This window comes from Salvelinus fontinalis, chromosome 32 (genome assembly GCF_029448725.1).
Source record: "Salvelinus fontinalis isolate EN_2023a chromosome 32, ASM2944872v1, whole genome shotgun sequence".
Classification (NCBI taxonomy): Eukaryota; Metazoa; Chordata; class Actinopteri; order Salmoniformes; family Salmonidae; genus Salvelinus; species Salvelinus fontinalis.
In genome coordinates this window covers 12,281,137-12,299,133 of record NC_074696.1, presented here as the reverse complement: position 1 = coordinate 12,299,133, position 17,997 = coordinate 12,281,137, and the positions used below count along the sequence as shown (strand labels likewise).

At 46.6% G+C, this 17,997-nt stretch overlaps 2 protein-coding genes across 3 annotated transcripts; one reads left to right on the top strand and one right to left on the bottom strand.

The window, feature by feature from the left end:
- The first annotated feature begins 2,387 nt into the window (after positions 1 to 2,387).
- Positions 2,388 to 7,753, top strand: LOC129830750 (E3 ubiquitin-protein ligase znrf2-like). Its single transcript, XM_055893441.1, has 5 exons — positions 2,388 to 3,289; positions 3,534 to 3,675; positions 5,898 to 5,993; positions 6,119 to 6,224; positions 6,299 to 7,753. Exons 1-5 carry the CDS (start codon positions 3,122 to 3,124, stop codon positions 6,354 to 6,356), a joined length of 570 nt encoding a protein of 189 aa, XP_055749416.1. The 5' UTR covers positions 2,388 to 3,121; the 3' UTR covers positions 6,357 to 7,753.
- Positions 7,754 to 11,057: 3,304 nt separating this feature from the next.
- LOC129830744 (small nuclear ribonucleoprotein Sm D1) lies at positions 11,058 to 17,569 on the bottom strand. Of its 2 annotated transcripts, none has more exons than XM_055893434.1 (4): positions 17,266 to 17,422; positions 16,272 to 16,348; positions 15,786 to 15,977; positions 11,058 to 11,285 (listed from the first exon to the last, which is right to left on the bottom strand). In XM_055893434.1, exons 1-4 carry the CDS (start codon positions 17,277 to 17,279, stop codon positions 11,209 to 11,211), a joined length of 360 nt encoding a protein of 119 aa, XP_055749409.1. In that variant the 5' UTR covers positions 17,280 to 17,422; the 3' UTR covers positions 11,058 to 11,208. The 2 variants fall into 2 exon arrangements, with proteins under 2 accessions (XP_055749409.1, XP_055749408.1); XM_055893433.1 differs by lacking the exon at positions 11,058 to 11,285 and adding an exon at positions 12,147 to 12,681 and having other exon boundaries at positions 17,266 to 17,569.
- Positions 17,570 to 17,997: the final 428 nt, after the last annotated feature.

Sequence of the window (17,997 nt, the reverse complement as noted above, 5' to 3'; positions counted from 1 at the left end):
CCCATCTACCAATAGCTGCCCTTCTTTGTGAAACATTGGAAAACCTATGGTGTTTGTGGTCTAATCTGTGTTTGAAATTCACTGCTTGACTGAGGGACCTTACAGATAATTGTATGTATGAGGTACAGAGATAAGGTAGTCATTCAAAAATCACGTTAAACACTATTATTGCACACAGAATTGGTCCTTTTTATAAATTAATTAGCAAAAATGTCTAAAAACATTATTCCACTTTAACATTATGGGGCGTTTTGTGAAGGCCAATGACACAACATCTCAATGTAATCCATTTTGAATTCAGGCTTTCACTCCCTAAAACTCGGCACCTCGAAGCCGGTTCCACTGCATTTCTTCAGTGTTCGTCTCTAATCAGGGACTGGTTTAGACCTGGGACACCAGGTGGGTGATTCCCCTCTAATCAGGGACTGGTTTAGACCTGGGACACCAGGTGGGTGATTCCCCTCTAATCAGGGACTGGTTTAGACCTGGGACACCAGGTGGGTGATTCCCCTCTAATCGGGGACTGGTTTAGACCTGGGACACCAGGTGGGTGATTCCCCTCTAATCGGGGACTGGTTTAGACCTGGGACACCAGGTGGGTGATTCCCCTCTAATCAGGGACTGGTTTAGACCTGGGACACCAGGTGGGTGATTCCCCTCTAATCAGGGACTGGTTTAGACCTGGGACACCAGGTGGGTGATTCCCCTCTAATCGGGGACTGGTTTAGACCTGGGACACCAGGTGGGTGATTCCCCTCTAATCGGGGACTGGTTTAGACCTGGGACACCAGGTGGGTGATTCCCCTCTAATCGGGGACTGGTTTAGACCTGGGACACCAGGTGGGTGATTCCCCTCTAATCGGGGACTGATTTAGACCTGGGACACCAGGTGGGTGATTCCCCTCTAATCGGGGACTGATTTAGACCTGGGGCACCAGGTGGGTGATTCCCCTCTAATCGGGGACTGGTTTAGACCTGGGGCACCAGGTGGGTGATTCCCCTCTAATCGGGGACTGGTTTAGACCTGGGACACCAGGTGGGTGATTCCCCTCTAATCGGGGACTGGTTTAGACCTGGGGCACCAGGTGGGTGATTCCCCTCTAATCGGGGACTGGTTTAGACCTGGGACACCAGGTGGGTGATTCCCCTCTAATCGGGGACTGGTTTAGACCTGGGACACCAGGTGGGTGATTCCCCTCTAATCAGGGACTGGTTTAGACCTGGGACACCAGGTGGGTGATTCCCCTCTAATCGGGGACTGGTTTAGACCTGGGACACCAGGTGGGTGATTCCCTCTAATCGGGGACTGGTTTAGACCTGGGACACCAGGTGGGTGATTCCCCTCTAATCGGGGACTGGTTTAGACCTGGGACACCAGGTGGGTGATTCCCCTCTAATCGGGGACTGGTTTAGACCTGGGACACCAGGTGGGTGATTCCCCTCTAATCGGGGACTGATTTAGACCTGGGACACCAGGTGGGTGATTCCCCTCTAATCGGGGACTGATTTAGACCTGGGGCACCAGGTGGGTGATTCCCCTCTAATCGGGGACTGGTTTAGACCTGGGGCACCAGGTGGGTGATTCCCCTCTAATCAGGGACTGGTTTAGACCTGGGACACCAGGTGGGTGATTCCCCTCTAATCGGGGACTGGTTTAGACCTGGGACACCAGGTGGGTGATTCCCCTCTAATCAGGGACTGGTTTAGACCTGGGACACCAGGTGGGTGTAATTATCTGTAGAACAGAAAACCAGCAGGCTTCGGACCTCATAGGGTAAGAATTGAATAGCCCTGCTGTAACAACAAAATGTGGACTAATTCAAGGGGTATGAATACAGTACTTTCTAATCTAAAGGCACTGTATCTCTGAACATGGCAACTATAATACATTTAACGTTCTCTCTGAATAGTTTAAAGTCTACTTTGTCCTATAAACATGTCCCTTGATTTGTATTTAAATTATTTAATACTTTTTTTGTTCAGCTAATCTAACGTGTGTTTTCTGTTTGACCTCCAGTGTGTACGAAGGTATTCAATAAAACTGTTGGAGGAAGCAATGAGTCAGACTTTCTATGTAAATATACCGTACATATTATATATAGTCTATATTAAATATTTAATGGTCATATCTTACTGGCTTTTTATAAACACCTATGTCTATCCAGGGTTTCCCAAACTCCGTGCATGGTTTGTTTTTTTACCCCTATCACTACACCACTCATTCAAATAATAAACTAATCATCAAGCTGTGATCATTTTAATCAGCTGTGTACTGTTAGGGCAAAGACCAACACGTGCACGCACCGCTTGGGGTCGTTGAAGACATCGTTTTGGAAACGCTGTGTAATAATCTGTCCGTGCAACTGTTGCTCATGGGGTTGACGTCACTTGACCTGTCACACAGGAGGAAGAGGGCATTAGGGCAACTCCTGCTTCTCTCTCGTCAACAATCACAGTCAGCAGACTAGACTACAGCAGAGCAAATAGAACTCAGAGCGACGCCGCGTTCTTTTAGACACTCGTGAGATTGTAATAGCCTATATTTGAAATGCAGTTTGTAATCGAGAAGTGTGCATATAGTCACTAAAGTGGGACAGTCGCGGTGTAGGAGTTGTTGAGTTGTTGTGCGGCGAAGCACCCATGACCAAAGCGCATGGAATATTGGAATAATTCTGCGACGCACGAATACACTTTGAACTGAAGAAGCGAGTTGGGAGTACATTTTGTCCATCGAAAATAATTCTGTTCTCTATTGGAGGTTACTTTTATTGACTTTTCAAACCACTGATATTTCTTTGTCTGTATCCCTTTGTTTTGGCTGTCTACACGACTGCTGGACTGGACACAGTCATGCGCTCTCTGTCTCTCTATTGTGACATCGAGTTTCCAGCATTTTTCCTAGGCTATTTATGGTTTATTTGAATAGAGACAGATATAAACACATTGATATAGCGAATAAACAATTATCTGAAACTTTGCACAGTGTGTAGGACCATTTTCAACACCTGACCCTCGATGGGATTTTGGAAAGCTTTATGAGACTGTAGAGGACTTGCTAGAACTTCTGTTTCACAGACCTTACAGGACTTCATATTTTGTGGACAACAAGACAGGAGCCATCATGGGTGTCAGGCAGAGTAGCCCCATGGCTGAGAGGCGAACCCGGGCTTATTCTAGCCCTGTCCCCTCCTCTGGAGGCAGCACTACCCCAGTGTTCAGATACACAGCTGGGCCTGGTGGGCCACAAATTCACTACACCGGATGGGACCGACCCAGCTCCTACCACCAGGTGTGTGAGTGTAATGAAAGTGGTTTGGAACAACAGTTACGTGATGAGAAACTGTCTGACACGTGAAGATTTGTTTTAGCTCACCAAGCCAAGGCCAAGGCTTTTAGTTCAGGAGGCTAACACAGTCTTGTGGTTACACAAGTTCAAATCATGGTCAGTTATGCCTGTGTAATTCAGTCATATCTATGTCCAGTATCTTGACGATGTGTGTGTGTGTGTGTGTGTGTGTATATATATCCACCAGATTAGTGTACCTCATGGCGGACGGAGCAGGACGGATGTGTTCGGTAACAGTCTGGACCAGGATGAGTCAGACTGGGAGAGAGGAGAACACCAGCTGATGATTGGCTCTCTACCACTTCACCTGTCCCCTAACCTAATGGGAGGTACGTGTGTGTATTCCTGGGCCTGACTGTCTACACCACATCTTATTCCACAACAAGGAATCTGGGCTGTTCTCACCCCCTCCCCTCGCTGAGCTGTTCTCACCCCCCTCCCCTCGCTGAGCTGTTCTCACCCCCCTCCCCTCGCTGGGCTGTTCCCACCCCCCTCCCCTCGCTGGGCTGTTCCCACCCACCTCCCCTCGCTGGGCTGTTCTCACCCCCTCCCCTCGCTGGGCTGTTCTCACCCCCCTCGCTGGGCTGTTCTCACCCCCTACCCTCGCTGGGCTGTTCTCACCCCCTACCCTCGCTGGGCTGTTCTCACCCCCTCCCCTCGCTGGGCTGTTCTCACCCCCCTCCCCTCACTGGGCTGTTCTCACCCCCCTCCCCTCACTGGGCTGTTCTCACCCACCTCCCCTCAATGGGCTGTTCTCACCCCCTCCCCTCGCTGGGCTGTTCTCACCCCCTCCCCTCGCTGGGCTGTTCTCACCCCCTCCCCTCGCTGGGCTGTTCTCACCCCCTCCCCTCGCTGGGCTGTTCTCACCCCCCTCCCCTCGCTGGGCTGTTCTCACCCCCCTCCCCTCGCTGGGCTGTTCTCACCCCCCTCCCCTCGCTGGGCTGTTCTCACCCCCCTCCCCTCGCTGGGCTGTTCTCACCCCCCTCCCCTCGCTGGGCTGTTCTCACCCCCCTCCCCTCGCTGGGCTGTTCTCACCCCCCTCCCCTCGCTGGGCTGTTCTCACCCCCCTCCCCTCGCTGGGCTGTTCTCACCCCCCTCCCCTCGCTGGGCTGTTCTCACCCCCCTCCCCTCGCTGGGCTGTTCTCACCCCCCTCCCCTCGCTGGGCTGTTCTCACCCCCCTCCCCTCGCTGGGCTGTTCTCACCCCCCTCCCCTCGCTGGGCTGTTCTCACCCCCCTCCCCTCGCTGGGCTGTTCTCACCCCCCTCCCCTCGCTGGGCTGTTCCCCCCCCCTCCCCTCGCTGGGCTGTTCTCACCCACCTCCCCTCGCTGGGCTGTTCCCACCCCCTCCCCTCGCTGGGCTGTTCTCACCCACCTCCCCTCGCTGGGCTGTTCTCACCCCCTCCCCTCGCTGGGCTGTTCCCACCCACCTCCCCTCGCTGGGCTGTTCTCACCCCCTCCCCTCGCTGGGCTGTTCCCACCCCCTCCCATTGCTGGCCTGATCCCACCCCCTCCCCTCGCTGGGCTGTTCCCACCCCCTCCCCTCGCTGGGCTGTTCCCACCCCCTCCCCTCGCTGGGCTGTTCCCACCCCCTCCCCTCGCTGGCCTGTTCTCACCCCCTCCCCTCGCTGGGCTGTTCTCACCCCCCTCAATGGGCTGTTCTCACCCCCCTCCCCTCAATGGGCTGTTCTCACCCCCCTCCCCTCGCTGGGCTGTTCCCACCCCCTCCCCTCGCTGGGCTGTTCTCACCCCCCTCCCCTCGCTGGGCTGTTCTCACCCCCCTCCCCTCGCTGGGCTGTTCTCACCCCCCTCCCCTCGCTGGGCTGTTCTCACCCCCCTCCCCTCAATGGGCTGTTCTCACCCCCCTCCCCTCGCTGGGCTGTTCTCACCCCCCTCCCCTCGCTGGGCTGTTCTCACCCCCCTCCCCTCGCTGGGCTGTTCTCACCCCCCTCCCCTCGCTGGGCTGTTCTCACCCACCTCCCCTCGCTGGGCTGTTCTCACCCCCTCCCCTCGCTGGCCTGTTCTAACCCCCTCCCCTCGCTGGCCTGTTCCCACCCCCTCCCCTCGCTGGGCTGTTCCCACCCCCTCCCCTCGCTGGGCTGTTCTCACCCCCTCCCCTCGCTGGGCTGTTCTCACCCCCTCCCCTCGCTGGGCTGTTCTCACCCCCCTCCCCTCAATGGGCTGTTCTCACCCCCCTCCCCTCAATGGGCTGTTCTCACCCCCCTCCCCTCGCTGGGCTGTTCTCACCCCCCTCCCCTCGCTGGGCTGTTCTCACCCCCCTCCCCTCGCTGGGCTGTTCTCACCCCCCTCCCCTCGCTGGGCTGTTCTCACCCCCCTCCCCTCGCTAGGCTGTTCTCACCCCCCTCCCCTCGCTAGGCTGTTCTCACCCCCCCCCCCCCCCCCCCCCCCCCCCTCGCTGGGCTGTTCTCACCCCCCTCCCCTCACTGGGCTGATAAGAAGAGGACCTTGTGGTCATGATGACTCTAAATAATGACCAATGGTTGACCTATTTGTGTGTGTGAGCGCTGACATGTCCAGTTCTATATTTCCCAGGGTTCCACTGTCCTGTGTGCAGTAAGTTTTTGGTGTCAGATGAGATGGAGATCCACCTGATCATGTGTCTCACCAAGCCACGACTCGCCTACAACGGTCAGTGTGTGACTGTCTGCGTGTGTGTTATGTCTTGTTTGTCTGCCTGTCCGTCTGGCCTTCTGATTGGCTAGCATGGTAGTGATGTCAGGATGGTGATGATAATGTGGTGTGTTTTGTCCCAGAGGACGTTCTGGAGAAGGATAGTGAGGAGTGTGCCATCTGTCTAGATGAGATGGAGCAGGGAGACACCATCGCTAGACTGCCCTGTCTCTGTATCTACCACAAAGGGTAACTACACACACACACACCAACATGATCACAGTAAGATGCTGTTACTTTACTCATGGTTCCCTCTCTCTCAGGTGTATAGACGAGTGGTTTGAGGTGAATCGTTCGTGTCCAGAGCACCCCTCGGACTAAGGCTTCAGATGCTCACGGCATGTCTACTATCTACCTAGTTCTTCCAGATCTACGTCCTCATGACATGCAGGCCTATGAATCTACTTTACCTAGAGCTACGTCCTCATGACATGCAGGCCTATGAATCTACTTTACCTACATCTACGTCTTCATGACATGCTGGCCTATGAATCTACTTTACCTACATCTACGTCTTCATGACATGCTGGCCTATGAATCTACTTTACCTACATCTACGTCTTCATGACATGCTGGCCTATGAATCTACTTTACCTACATCTACGTCTTCATGACATGCTGACCTATGAATCTACTTCATCCAGATCTACGTCCTCATTACATGCTGGCCTATGAATCTACTTTACCTACATCTACGTCCTCATGACATGCTGGCCTATGAGTCTACTTTACCTACATCTACGTCTTCATGACATGCTGCCCTATGAATCTACTTCATCCAGATCTATGTCCTCATGATGTGCTTGCCTATGAACCTACATCACCTAGATCTACGGATGACCTCCTGGTCCGTGAATCTACTCTACTTATATCTACGCCTGACCAGTGTTTGAAGAAGAATGACTCTGTGCAGCCTACTGTTTTGCCACACCAGGATACCCTGATTTGCCTGGAATGCTCATTTAGAGACGCTCACCATAGACTTCAATAGACTGGGCCGGGACCCGTCATCTGAGAGTTGTACCTCAGCTGACTGACAAGGAAGATGCTGCTCATGCTTATATAAGACACTGATGAACGGATGTCGTCTGAATGCTGATGACATGAGGAGGAACACGGTGGTGCATGGACACATAGCGAGACTTCAATATTCCTCTCAGATCTACTCTCGTGCTTAGTGGGTAAGGGGGTGGATACCTTCATTGTTAGTATTACTGTATTATAACAATGTAATAATGGGTTTGATTTTAACGGTGTAGAATGAGGCTATTTAGACGGCCGTTTCTACTGTAGTTAGACACGCGGTCTGAATGCTGTGGCTGAAACATGCAGCTAATTCTGACCTTAATTTGTACACACTTATGTCAACGATGAAATCACATGTTCTGTTGACCTTTCATTGGATTTCTGTGGTTGTGTAACATCAATGTAAAGGTAGCATACAGGGAATTAAAACACTTGATTTTAAAAAAAACTTTTGATTTACCCAGACACCACTGTGATGTGTATATTTTGCATAAGAGCTTGTATTTGATTCAATTAATAACTAATCAAACTCCAGAATATGTACTGTAACAATATGGTGATTTATATATGTACACAATGTCATTAATGTATGTTTAAATCATGAGTGTTTTACATTTGTACTGTTTTTAATATTACTAAATCAGAACCTTTTAGAGGTTTAAGAAACAAAGAATAAAAGTTTATCAAATTGATTTCTGAAGTAACTGATTTCATTCCTTATACATCCTTTAAATACATTGGTGTCTCCCATTTCAATTGAACCTTTCATCTCTCCAATTCATGTCAGTCTTCATGGCACCCTAAACCCTATAGAGTGCACTACTTTTGACCAGAGCCCAATAGGGATGAATATCTTGGTCATGTTCTTATCTCCACCCGGCACAGTCAGAAGAGGACTGGCCACCCCTCACAGCCTGGTTCCTCTCAAGGTTTCTTCCTAGAAAGGCCAAAACCTAGGGAGTTTTTCCTAGCCACCGTGCTTCTACACCTGCATTGCTTGCTGTTTGGGGTTTTAGGCTGGGTTTCTGTACAGGACTGAGACATCAGTGTCAGCAGGCAGCCTAGCGGTTAAAAAAAGCGCTGGGCCAGTAATCGAAAGGTCACTGGTACAAATCCCCAAGCCAACGAGGTGAAAAATCTGCAGATGTGCCCTTGAGCAAGGCACTTCATTCAAGGTGTAGTCCTGCAGGGGTTGGGAGAGTGGATGAGGGGGAGGAGAGATGGGAAACGGAAAGAAAGACCTTTTGTGACAGTCACATTTTTCAAAATCAAAATTTTTCAAATCACATTTTATTTGTCACATGAGCTGAATACAGCAGGTGTAGACCTTACCGTGAAACGCTTACTTACAAGCCCTTAACAAACAATTCAGTTAAGAAAATATTTACTAAATAAAAAGTTAAAAGTAATAAAATAACGAAGCTATATACGGGGGGGTACCGGGTCAATATGCGGGAAAAACAGGTTAGTCGAGGTCATTTGTAAAGTGACTATGCATAGATAAACAGCGAGCAGCAGCAACGGGGGTCAATGTAAATAAGTCTGGGTAGCCATTTGAATAACTGTTTAGCAGTCTAACGGCTTGGGGGTAGAAGTTAAGGAGCCTTTTGGACCTAGACTTGGCACACCGATGCAGGAAGAACAGTCTATGACTAGTGTGGCTGGAGTCTTGACAATTTTTCACTGCGTGCGTGAGGACAATATTATTCAATTTCTATTGTTGTCCCTTCTTTTCTTTATATGGACTGGATTAAATTAATATCCATGTCATTGTTAAACTCCATGTTACTTGGTGATCTCCTACTAGCTACGCCAGGAGAGTCTGAAATATCCAAACTAATCGTAGCTCGGCTACTTGTCTATTACCTTCAGTCGGCCCGTGTAGTGAAATATAGCAGTGTTTTGCAGTTGGATGCTCCTTTAATGAGCTGCTTCTGAAAGCAAAATACAAAGTGATCTGCTCTTGCTGACATGTTTCTGGACCAAAGCCTTGAGATAGTAAGCAAGTTACCAACCAGGTTCATGCGAGAAAGCCAGCCTTGAAACCATAAAAAAGACACCACCTGTTAAAATATTTAAAAGTGAAATAGTGATATAATCATTTACACTTTATACAACCCATCATCGCCCATGCAGTCGGCATTCTTAGTGTGTCCGGCTCATCTCATTGGCTAAAAGGGGCTCATCTCATTGGCTAAAAGGGGCTCATCTCATTGGCTAAAAGGGGCTCATCGAGTTAAAAGGCATAGTGCATGACTTATGAGTGTTCATGGCTACAGTAAACACCGGGAGAAATGTCTTAAAGTCACAGCTAGGTTTATAAAATACGGTATACTCAATATCTTAGTTTTATTAAACCTGTTGGTTTTGAGCAGTGCTGAAAAAGACTATCAAACTACACTGAACCAAAATATAAAATGCAACATTTAACAATTTAAAGACTTTACTGAGGTACAGTTCATTGAAGTCAAATCATTCATTTGAAATAAATTCATTAGGCCCTCATCTATGGATTTCACCTGACTGGGAATAGAGATATGTATCGGATGGTCTCAGATACCTTCCTTTATTAAAAACAAAAACAAACCAGTCAGTATCTGGTGTGACCACTATTTGCCTCATGCAGCGCGACACATCTCCTTCACATAGAGTTGATCAGGCCGTTGATTGTGGCCTGTGGAATGTTATCCCACTCTTCAATGTCTGTGCGAAGTTGCTGGATATTGGCGGGAACTGGAACATGCTGTCGTACACGTCAATCCAGAGCATTCCAAACATGCTCAATGGGTGACATGTCTGGTGAGTATGCAGGCCATGGAAGAACTGGGACATTTTCAGCTTCCAGGAATTGTGTACAGATCCTTGCGACATGGCATTATCACACTGAAACATGATGGTGCGCGATGGTGGCGGATGAATGGCACGACAATGGGCCTCAGGATCTTGTCACGGTATCTCTGTGCATTCAAATTGCCATAGATAAAATGCAATTGTTGTCCATACCGTAAGCCCACCTCCACCAGGGGGCACACCGCTCACATCAGAAAACGCTAACCCACACGCGCACTCCGCGGTTGCGTTGCCGGTTGGACATACTGTCAAATTCTAAAACGGAGGCAGCCTATGGTTGAGAAATCAACATTCAATTCTCTAGCAACAGCTCTAGTGGACATTCCTGCAGTCAGCATGCCAATTGCACACTATCAAAAGTTGAGACGTCTGTGGTGTTGTGACTAAACTGCACATTTTAGTGGCCTTTTATTGTCCCCAGCACAAAGCGCACCTGTGTAATAATGCTGTTTAATCAGCCTCTTAATATGCACACCTGTCAGGTGGATGGATTATCTTGACAAAGGAGAAATACTCACTAACAGGGATGTACAAAATTGGAGAATCTTTGTGCTTACGGAACATCTCTGGGATCTTTTATTTCAGCTCTATTTCAACACATTACGTTGTGTTTATATTTTAGTTCAGTGCAAATCCCACTAATGCTATATTATTTTTTATATTCCTTTAGTCATATCCTAATTCCCTTACTAACCCTCAATAGAAATTTAAATCTAAACAGGGCAACGTTTCCACATAGTTCATCTGCATGATAAGAGACAATCGTGTTATTGTATGTCATTCCAAAGACCTGCGGCCCGTGCTGAACTCAACCAAAACGTGATCCATTGCCATCTTACCATCCTGGGCCAGTATTTATCAGTGGCACTACGGATGGGTTACCAGTGGTTATTGATGGACAAAAAAAATAAACTAGCCTCATCCACCATCCTGACCCGCCCTGTAAGCTTGCGAGATCAAGGTGGTGGAACGACATTTTAGGACAAAGGATCAAATGTAACGTTTTCATGCGGCTGAATCATTCATTTACAAGATTAGACCCAGTCAGCCCACCCAAAAATGTTCCTCTGGAATAAAGCCTCAGACATGTTCAGATACACTTCTGAACTGCACATCAACTAAAGGCAATAAAGCACAGACACTTAATTTGCTGTTCGTATGAAACATCTTTAATGTACAAAATAAAAAAAACATGGCTCAGGATTCACAAAAGTTTCCTGGGAGAAAATAAGAAGAGACAAAAAAACATTGCTGTACAAACAGTAGGACATGACTGACATCTGCGTCGTCATGGCGATCATCTCCTGGCCCCCCCCCTGCCTCGGCCCCTCCCTCTGCCACGCCCTCTTCCTCTGCCCCTTCCACGCCCAGCCACTGGAGAGAGATTGAAGAGAGAGGGAGAGAAAGAGCGAGGGAAGAAATTAGTAGAGATGAGTTACGCATCACAAATGTCTAGACTCTCCCATTCCTTGGGTCTTGTTTTGTCTTTGTTGGGAGATGTTGCTGACTGAACAACATTTGCCTCATCAATACATTAGGCGGAATTGCCCGTTTTGATTTAAGTCTGATGAAGCAAATCTTTGAAGGCGAGAACTCAGTCATCAGAAGGACGTAAGGCTGACTCCATTTAGTCAACAAGCTGTTGGTAAACCGAGATTCTTTTAGCCAAGCAGTAACCTACACGACACCAGTCTGATTCGCGCCCGACTGAGTGGACTAAGCTATTGTGGAGGCCGCGGGGATGGCAACGTCCATCACTAAGACGTGCTGCTGAAATTGTATACGTTTACATTACATAATGGTGCAACACTAATAAAAAAAACGAAACTATTTTATAACAAATGCGCTGTCTCCTCTAACTCGTTGGATAGTGATTGCTGACCGCGGTTCTGAAACAGTGCGCTGTTTAATTGACGCCTTTTCCTAGACCATGTTGCTATGATCATGTTGCTATGACCACGTTGCTATGAGCATAACAGCAAAGTTAACCAGTATATTGGTGTAGAGAACAATGCTGTGGAGGTAGCAGATGTGAAAACAGCCCTTGCCTTAAATGTCTAAGAAAATGGGGGAAATGACATCTTAAACGTAGGTCTATAATCAGTAACCTACCTGTTCAATGTGCCTGGATTTAGAAGTCATCAATAGATACAGTGCATTCCGAAAGTATTCAGACCCCTTAACCTGTTCCACATTTTGTTAAGTTACAGCCTTATTCTAAAATTGATTACTTTATTTTTAAACCCTCAGCAATCTACACACAATACCCCATAATGACATCACAATACCCCCCATAATGACATCACAATACCCCCCATAATGACAAAGTGGAAACAGGGCAGATTTTTTTTGTTGCACGTAAAAAATAAATAAAAAATACTTCATTTACATAGGTATTCAGACCCTTTGCTATGAGACTTAAAATTGAGCTCAGGTGCATCCTGTTTCCATTGATCATCCTTGAGATGTTTCTACAACTTGATTAGAGTCCACCTGTAGTAAATTCAATTGATTGGACATGATTTGGAAAGGCACACACCTGTCTGTATAAGGTCCCACAGTTGACAGTGCATGTCAGAGTGAAAACCAAGCCATGAGGTCGAAGCAATTGTCCGTAGAGCTCCGAGACAGGATTGTGTCGAGGCACAGATCTGGGGAAGGGTACCAAAACATTTCTGCAGCATTGAAGGTCCCCAGGAACAGTGGCCATCATTGTTAAATGGAAGAAGTTTGGAATTACCAAGACTTCCTAGAGCTGGCCGCCCAGCCAAATTGAACCATCGGGGGAGAAGGGCCTTGGTCAGGGAGGTGACCAAAAACCCAATGGTCACTGACAGAGAGCTAAAGTTCCTCTGTGGAGATGAGAGAACCTTCCAGAAGGACAACCATCTCTGCAGCACTCCACCAATCAGGCCTTTATAGTAGAGTGGCCAGACAGAAGCCACTCCTTAGTAAAAAGCATGTCAGCCCACTTGGAGTTTGCCAAAAGCAACCTAAAGACTCTCAGACCATGAGAAACAAGATTCTCTGGTCTGATGAAACCAAGACTGAACTCTTTTGCCAGAATGCCAAGTGTCACGTCTGAAGGAAACCTGGCACCATTCCTACGGTGAAGCATGGTGGTGGCAGCATCATGCTGTGGGGATGTTTTTCAGCGCAGGGACTGGGAGACTAGTCAGGATCGAGGGAAAGATGAACAGAGCAAAGTACAGAGATCCTTGATGAAAACCTGCTCCAAAGCACTCAGGACCTCAGACTGGGGCAAAGGATAATCTTATAACAGGACAACGATCCTAATCACACAGCCAAGACAAAGCAGGAGTGGCTTTGGGACAAGTCTCTGAATGTCCTTTAGTGGCCAAGCCAGAGCTCAGACATGAACCCGATCGAACATCTCTGGAGACCTGAAAATAATAGCTGTGCAGCAACCTGACAGAGCTTGAGAGGATCTGCAGAGAATAATGGGAGAAACTCCCCAAATACAGGTGTGTCAAGCTTGTAGCGTCACACCCAAGAAGACTCGAGGCTGTAATCGCTGCCAAAGGTGCTTCAACAAAGTACTGAGTAAAGGGTCTGAATACTTATGTATATGTGCTATTTCCATTAAAAAGCACCAGACAAGCTTAGTGCATATAGTTGAATTGATTTAAAACACATAGGATGTGTATAAATGGACAAATAAGTTTAGATTTAAAAACAACAACAATTTATCGTCTTAAAGAACAGACGACTCTTGGTCAATCAAGATTTTTGTGTGTGTCTAGGACAGTCCTATACAGGTGCTATTCAACTCACCTAACCCTAACTCAGAACTGCTGTGGCTTGATAGAACCGCTAACCAGTGTGGGTATGAAATGGTTCACAGCCTCCAACTGAGTAGGGCTGCTGTGGTTAGACTTAAAATGTCTCAATACCCAGAAGCCCTTCAGGAGGAAGGTTGGCCACCTTACATCACCCCAATTACTCAACCTAGTCATGATGACCTGCCGTTGATCCTATCCCCCACCATCTTCTTCAAAACAGTTTCTTCATTGCATATCTGAAGTGCAAGCTTTTGTTAATCACTCCCTGTTCACAGTCACTTTGCACTAAAAACTGCCATGGTGAAACCCCCTCTGAAGAACAGTAATCTAGATTCTTCAGCCAATCTCCAACCTTCTATTCTTAAGCAGAAATCCGGAAAAATTGGTGTTCAAATAGCTTTAAAAAAAAAAATGTTTTAATTTAAGTGACGACTATTTTTTTTAAATGATCAAATCTTGTTCCCGTGCCGACCACAGCACAAAGACAGCCTTAGTTAAAGCAGGAAATGATCTTAGAGCCAACGCAGATGCCAAACAGCTCTGGCAAACTCTTGGATTTAAGTGCTGCGTTCAACACTGTTGACCATGATGTCCTTCTGGACAGACTGGAGAGGTGGGTTGGCCTCTCCGGTCCAGTTCTAAATTAGTTTAGGATCCATTTAACAGGTAGAGCTTTTTCGGTCACCATTGGTGAACGTAATTCAGAGAAAATCCTTATCACACGAGACTTTCCACAAGGTTTGATTTTGTGTCCGGCACTGTTTATATACACACAGTACCAGTCAAAGGTTTGTACACCAACTCATTCAAGGGTTTTGCTTTGTTTTTTTGTAATCCTACATTGTAGAATAATAGTGAAGACATCAAAACTATGAAATAACACATATGGAATCATGTAGTAACCCCCAAAAAAGTGTTAAACAAATCAAAATATTTTATATTTGAGAGCAATTGGTCAACTGTAAAACATACAGAATGCTGCAGCATGGGTACTGACCAAGACCAGACGGAGAGCACACATTACACCGGTTTTAAGGTCTCTGCACTGTAAAACACAGCATACTGCAACATGGGTACTGACCAAGACCAGACGGAGAGCAAACATTACACCGGTTTTAAGGTCTCTGCACTGGCTGCCTGTCAGTTTTAGAATTCATTTGAAGATTCTTCTATTGGTTTTTAAAACAATCCACAATTGCGCACCACAATACATGTCTGACATGCGTTTAAGTCATGTACCCAGTAGGTCTCAAAGTCTTGGACCAAAAGGTATGGAAAGGCAGCCTTTAGTAATTATGCCCCCAGCCTCTGGAATAGCCTACCAGAGAACCCAAAGAGGGCAAAACTGTGGACATATTTAAAAGAGACCTTAAAATAAATATTTGTAGCTTTGCTTTTTCTTAGGGTGCTTTTTCATTCTTTAGTTTTTTTTCTTTCTTGTTTGTGGTGTAGTAAATGTTTCAGCTTTTATTTAAATGAGTTTTCCCACGTTGCATTCCATGTCTGAAATTTTCTGTATAAATAAAAAGTTTGATTTGAACTAGTTACAACATGTCTCAACTAGTGGCTTAACAGCCGTGGTCTTTGCTCATGGCCCTAAACCGCTGTAGCGAGTACAGGTTTCAGTTACAGCCAAACGACCTAACACCTGACCGAATTCACCTGAAAGTCTTTGGCTAGCCAACTCTGGGCTGGGTTGGTTCTGGGCTGGGTTTTGGTTCTGGGCTGGGTTTTGGTTCTGGGCTGGCACAAAAGCCTTCACAGTCTATACCAGGGGAACTAAACTCTGATCCTACGAGGTCCGGAACCTGCTGGGTCTCTCTTCTAACTGACAATTCATCGTACACCTGGTGTCCCAGATCTAACTCAGTCCCTGATTAGAACAGAACAATGAAAGAAATGCTGTGGAACTGGCTTTCGAGAAACAGGAATGAACTGACTTAGGTGGAATCTAAAAAGTATTCCTTGATTTCCCTCTGATCGCCAGAGGGAGGGAAGGACAGGAACCTTCGATATTCCAATGATATGTTGACCAGCCTCACCCCTCCTCCCAGTCTCCTTGTATACTCACCAGCCTCTCTCTTCTTGGACTTGACCTTGGGTTCAATGTCGACCAGCAGGGTGTCCAGGGGCAGACTGTCCGGCAGGATGAAGTATCTGATGTTGTTGCCACGGATACTGAGGCTCTCCAACTGGGTGGGCTCGCGGTTCTTCAGAGTCATCTTCACCGCCTTCAGGTGAGTATTCATACTGACGTCCACACCTGAGGCACACAGGTAATGACCATTGTTAATGTTACGGTAATGCACTCTCATTCACACCTACCCTACTCATAGGTGTCTGGCAAAAAAAAAGCTACAACTTTAATCTAACCGTGGAGTTCCCTAATATAAACATAACTTAGGACAACAGGCTACAATAGTAAACATTGTTTGGACTGAGCAGCTACAGCACCCTAAACTTGACTTTTGTCCTTGTTTACATTGGATGCATCTCAATAGTCCTAAGTGGAGGTGTAGCCATTGTTCAGCCAGACATGAGGGCACATGGTCCATACCCGTGATAGTTCCATGGACCTGGGTTCCATTCTTCAGCTCAATGGTCACAGTCTCATGGCTGAGTTTCATCAAAAAACTACAGGAGGGAAAAAAACGGCTTGGTTATGAGTAGAGGCAATGTTATATGAAACGCTGTTTCATCATGCTGTGAATATATCTCTTACTAACTTCACGAGCCATTGTTTTGACAGAAACGGGTTTAAAAACACCTTTTTATCCAGGGTCTCTTATTTTTCGCCTGTAGTCCATTCTCGACCACTCAGTAGGGTACCAAGTTCTCCCACTTCTACAGGCGGAAAATAGAAGACCCTGGATTAAAAACGTGTTTAAAACGCTTATTTGATAGCTAAGGACACATTCAACCCGACGAATCGTAAGTATTTTGGTGAAACCGAGTAGTTTAGATTGGGTTGATCAAGTACGCCAGGCTACGGAAGCTCCCGCAACGAGCCATCAGTCTAAACAATGTAGGCTCGTTGTTAGTGGTAAGCAGGGGGTAAGTAGCTACTTAGTTTGCTGTGTGCAATGTCCAAAACAAACGAGAAAGATAAACACCAACCAGAACACTAGACAAGAGCACAACATTGTTATGAACTATTGTTGGTGGGGAAACCACCCAGGGCCCTGCCTGCACTGTGGTTTCCTAACTTACTGTTAGCAAGCTAACGTTAATAGCACGTTAGCGTATCAGTGGTTAGCCGATAACAATGGCGTATAAAAAGTCGCCAGGTAGTTCAACGGCAGTTGTACGATCGTGTTGCATATTATTTTCGCGGTTGAAAGCCCGTTATATACTGTAACAAAGAATAACTTAGCTAGTCGCTTTTGCATATCTCTCATGCAATCATATCAACTAACGTTAACTACTTTCCGCCTCAGAATCCAGCGAACAAGCTCGCGCTCTAAATCTAAATCAATCCAGCTACTCAACCCCATATTTTTCACCTTGCATTGAAGCATAAGACTAAAGATAGATTTTTAGAATATGCTTACCGTACGAGTTTCATGTTGGTGATGGATTACAGACAAATCCTCCACCAAAGACAAAAAAAATTACAGCGTACAAGTGGGATCACAGGCCGCTGTTGTATGAAATGCGTTTTCTTTGCAGGATCGCTGACGTCATAAAAACTCGACCGAACCAGGAAATGCCAAAAGAAAAGATAGGTGAACATTGCCTTCTAGTGGTTGATAGAAATGCATGACAGTAAAGATTGAGGCTTAAGTATGACGAGACTGATAGTATGAGCATTTGTTGGCGCACCTTAAATCAATGTTGTTTGTTTAATGAGGTTGTCCAACTCTCATGTTAAAAGCATTTATACTGTAACAAGAAGCAAGTGTTCTATAGTGACAACATATGTAGTCATCATCAATGAAATAAAAGTACATTAAAAGAAATGTAGTTTTTTTTTACAGTGTTTATTTTATTTTATTGAGAGTAAATTTATGTCTGATACTTTCATTCCCTGGGCACACATCGAACGTCGCTGTCTTTAATATGGGAATGGAGTCGCAAATAACACCAATGTTTATGGTCGCCAGGGTTACAGTAATATAAAAAGTAGACGTCTGCGTTACAATCCCACTGGCCTCAAAACGTTAAAGTACCAAGAAAAAACAAAACAAATAAAAAAATTAAATAGAAGCCTTATCGTGAACAAAATTGCGATAAACAAACAATTATCTTAACAATGGTGTCGTACAAAAATATAAAGTTTCCAA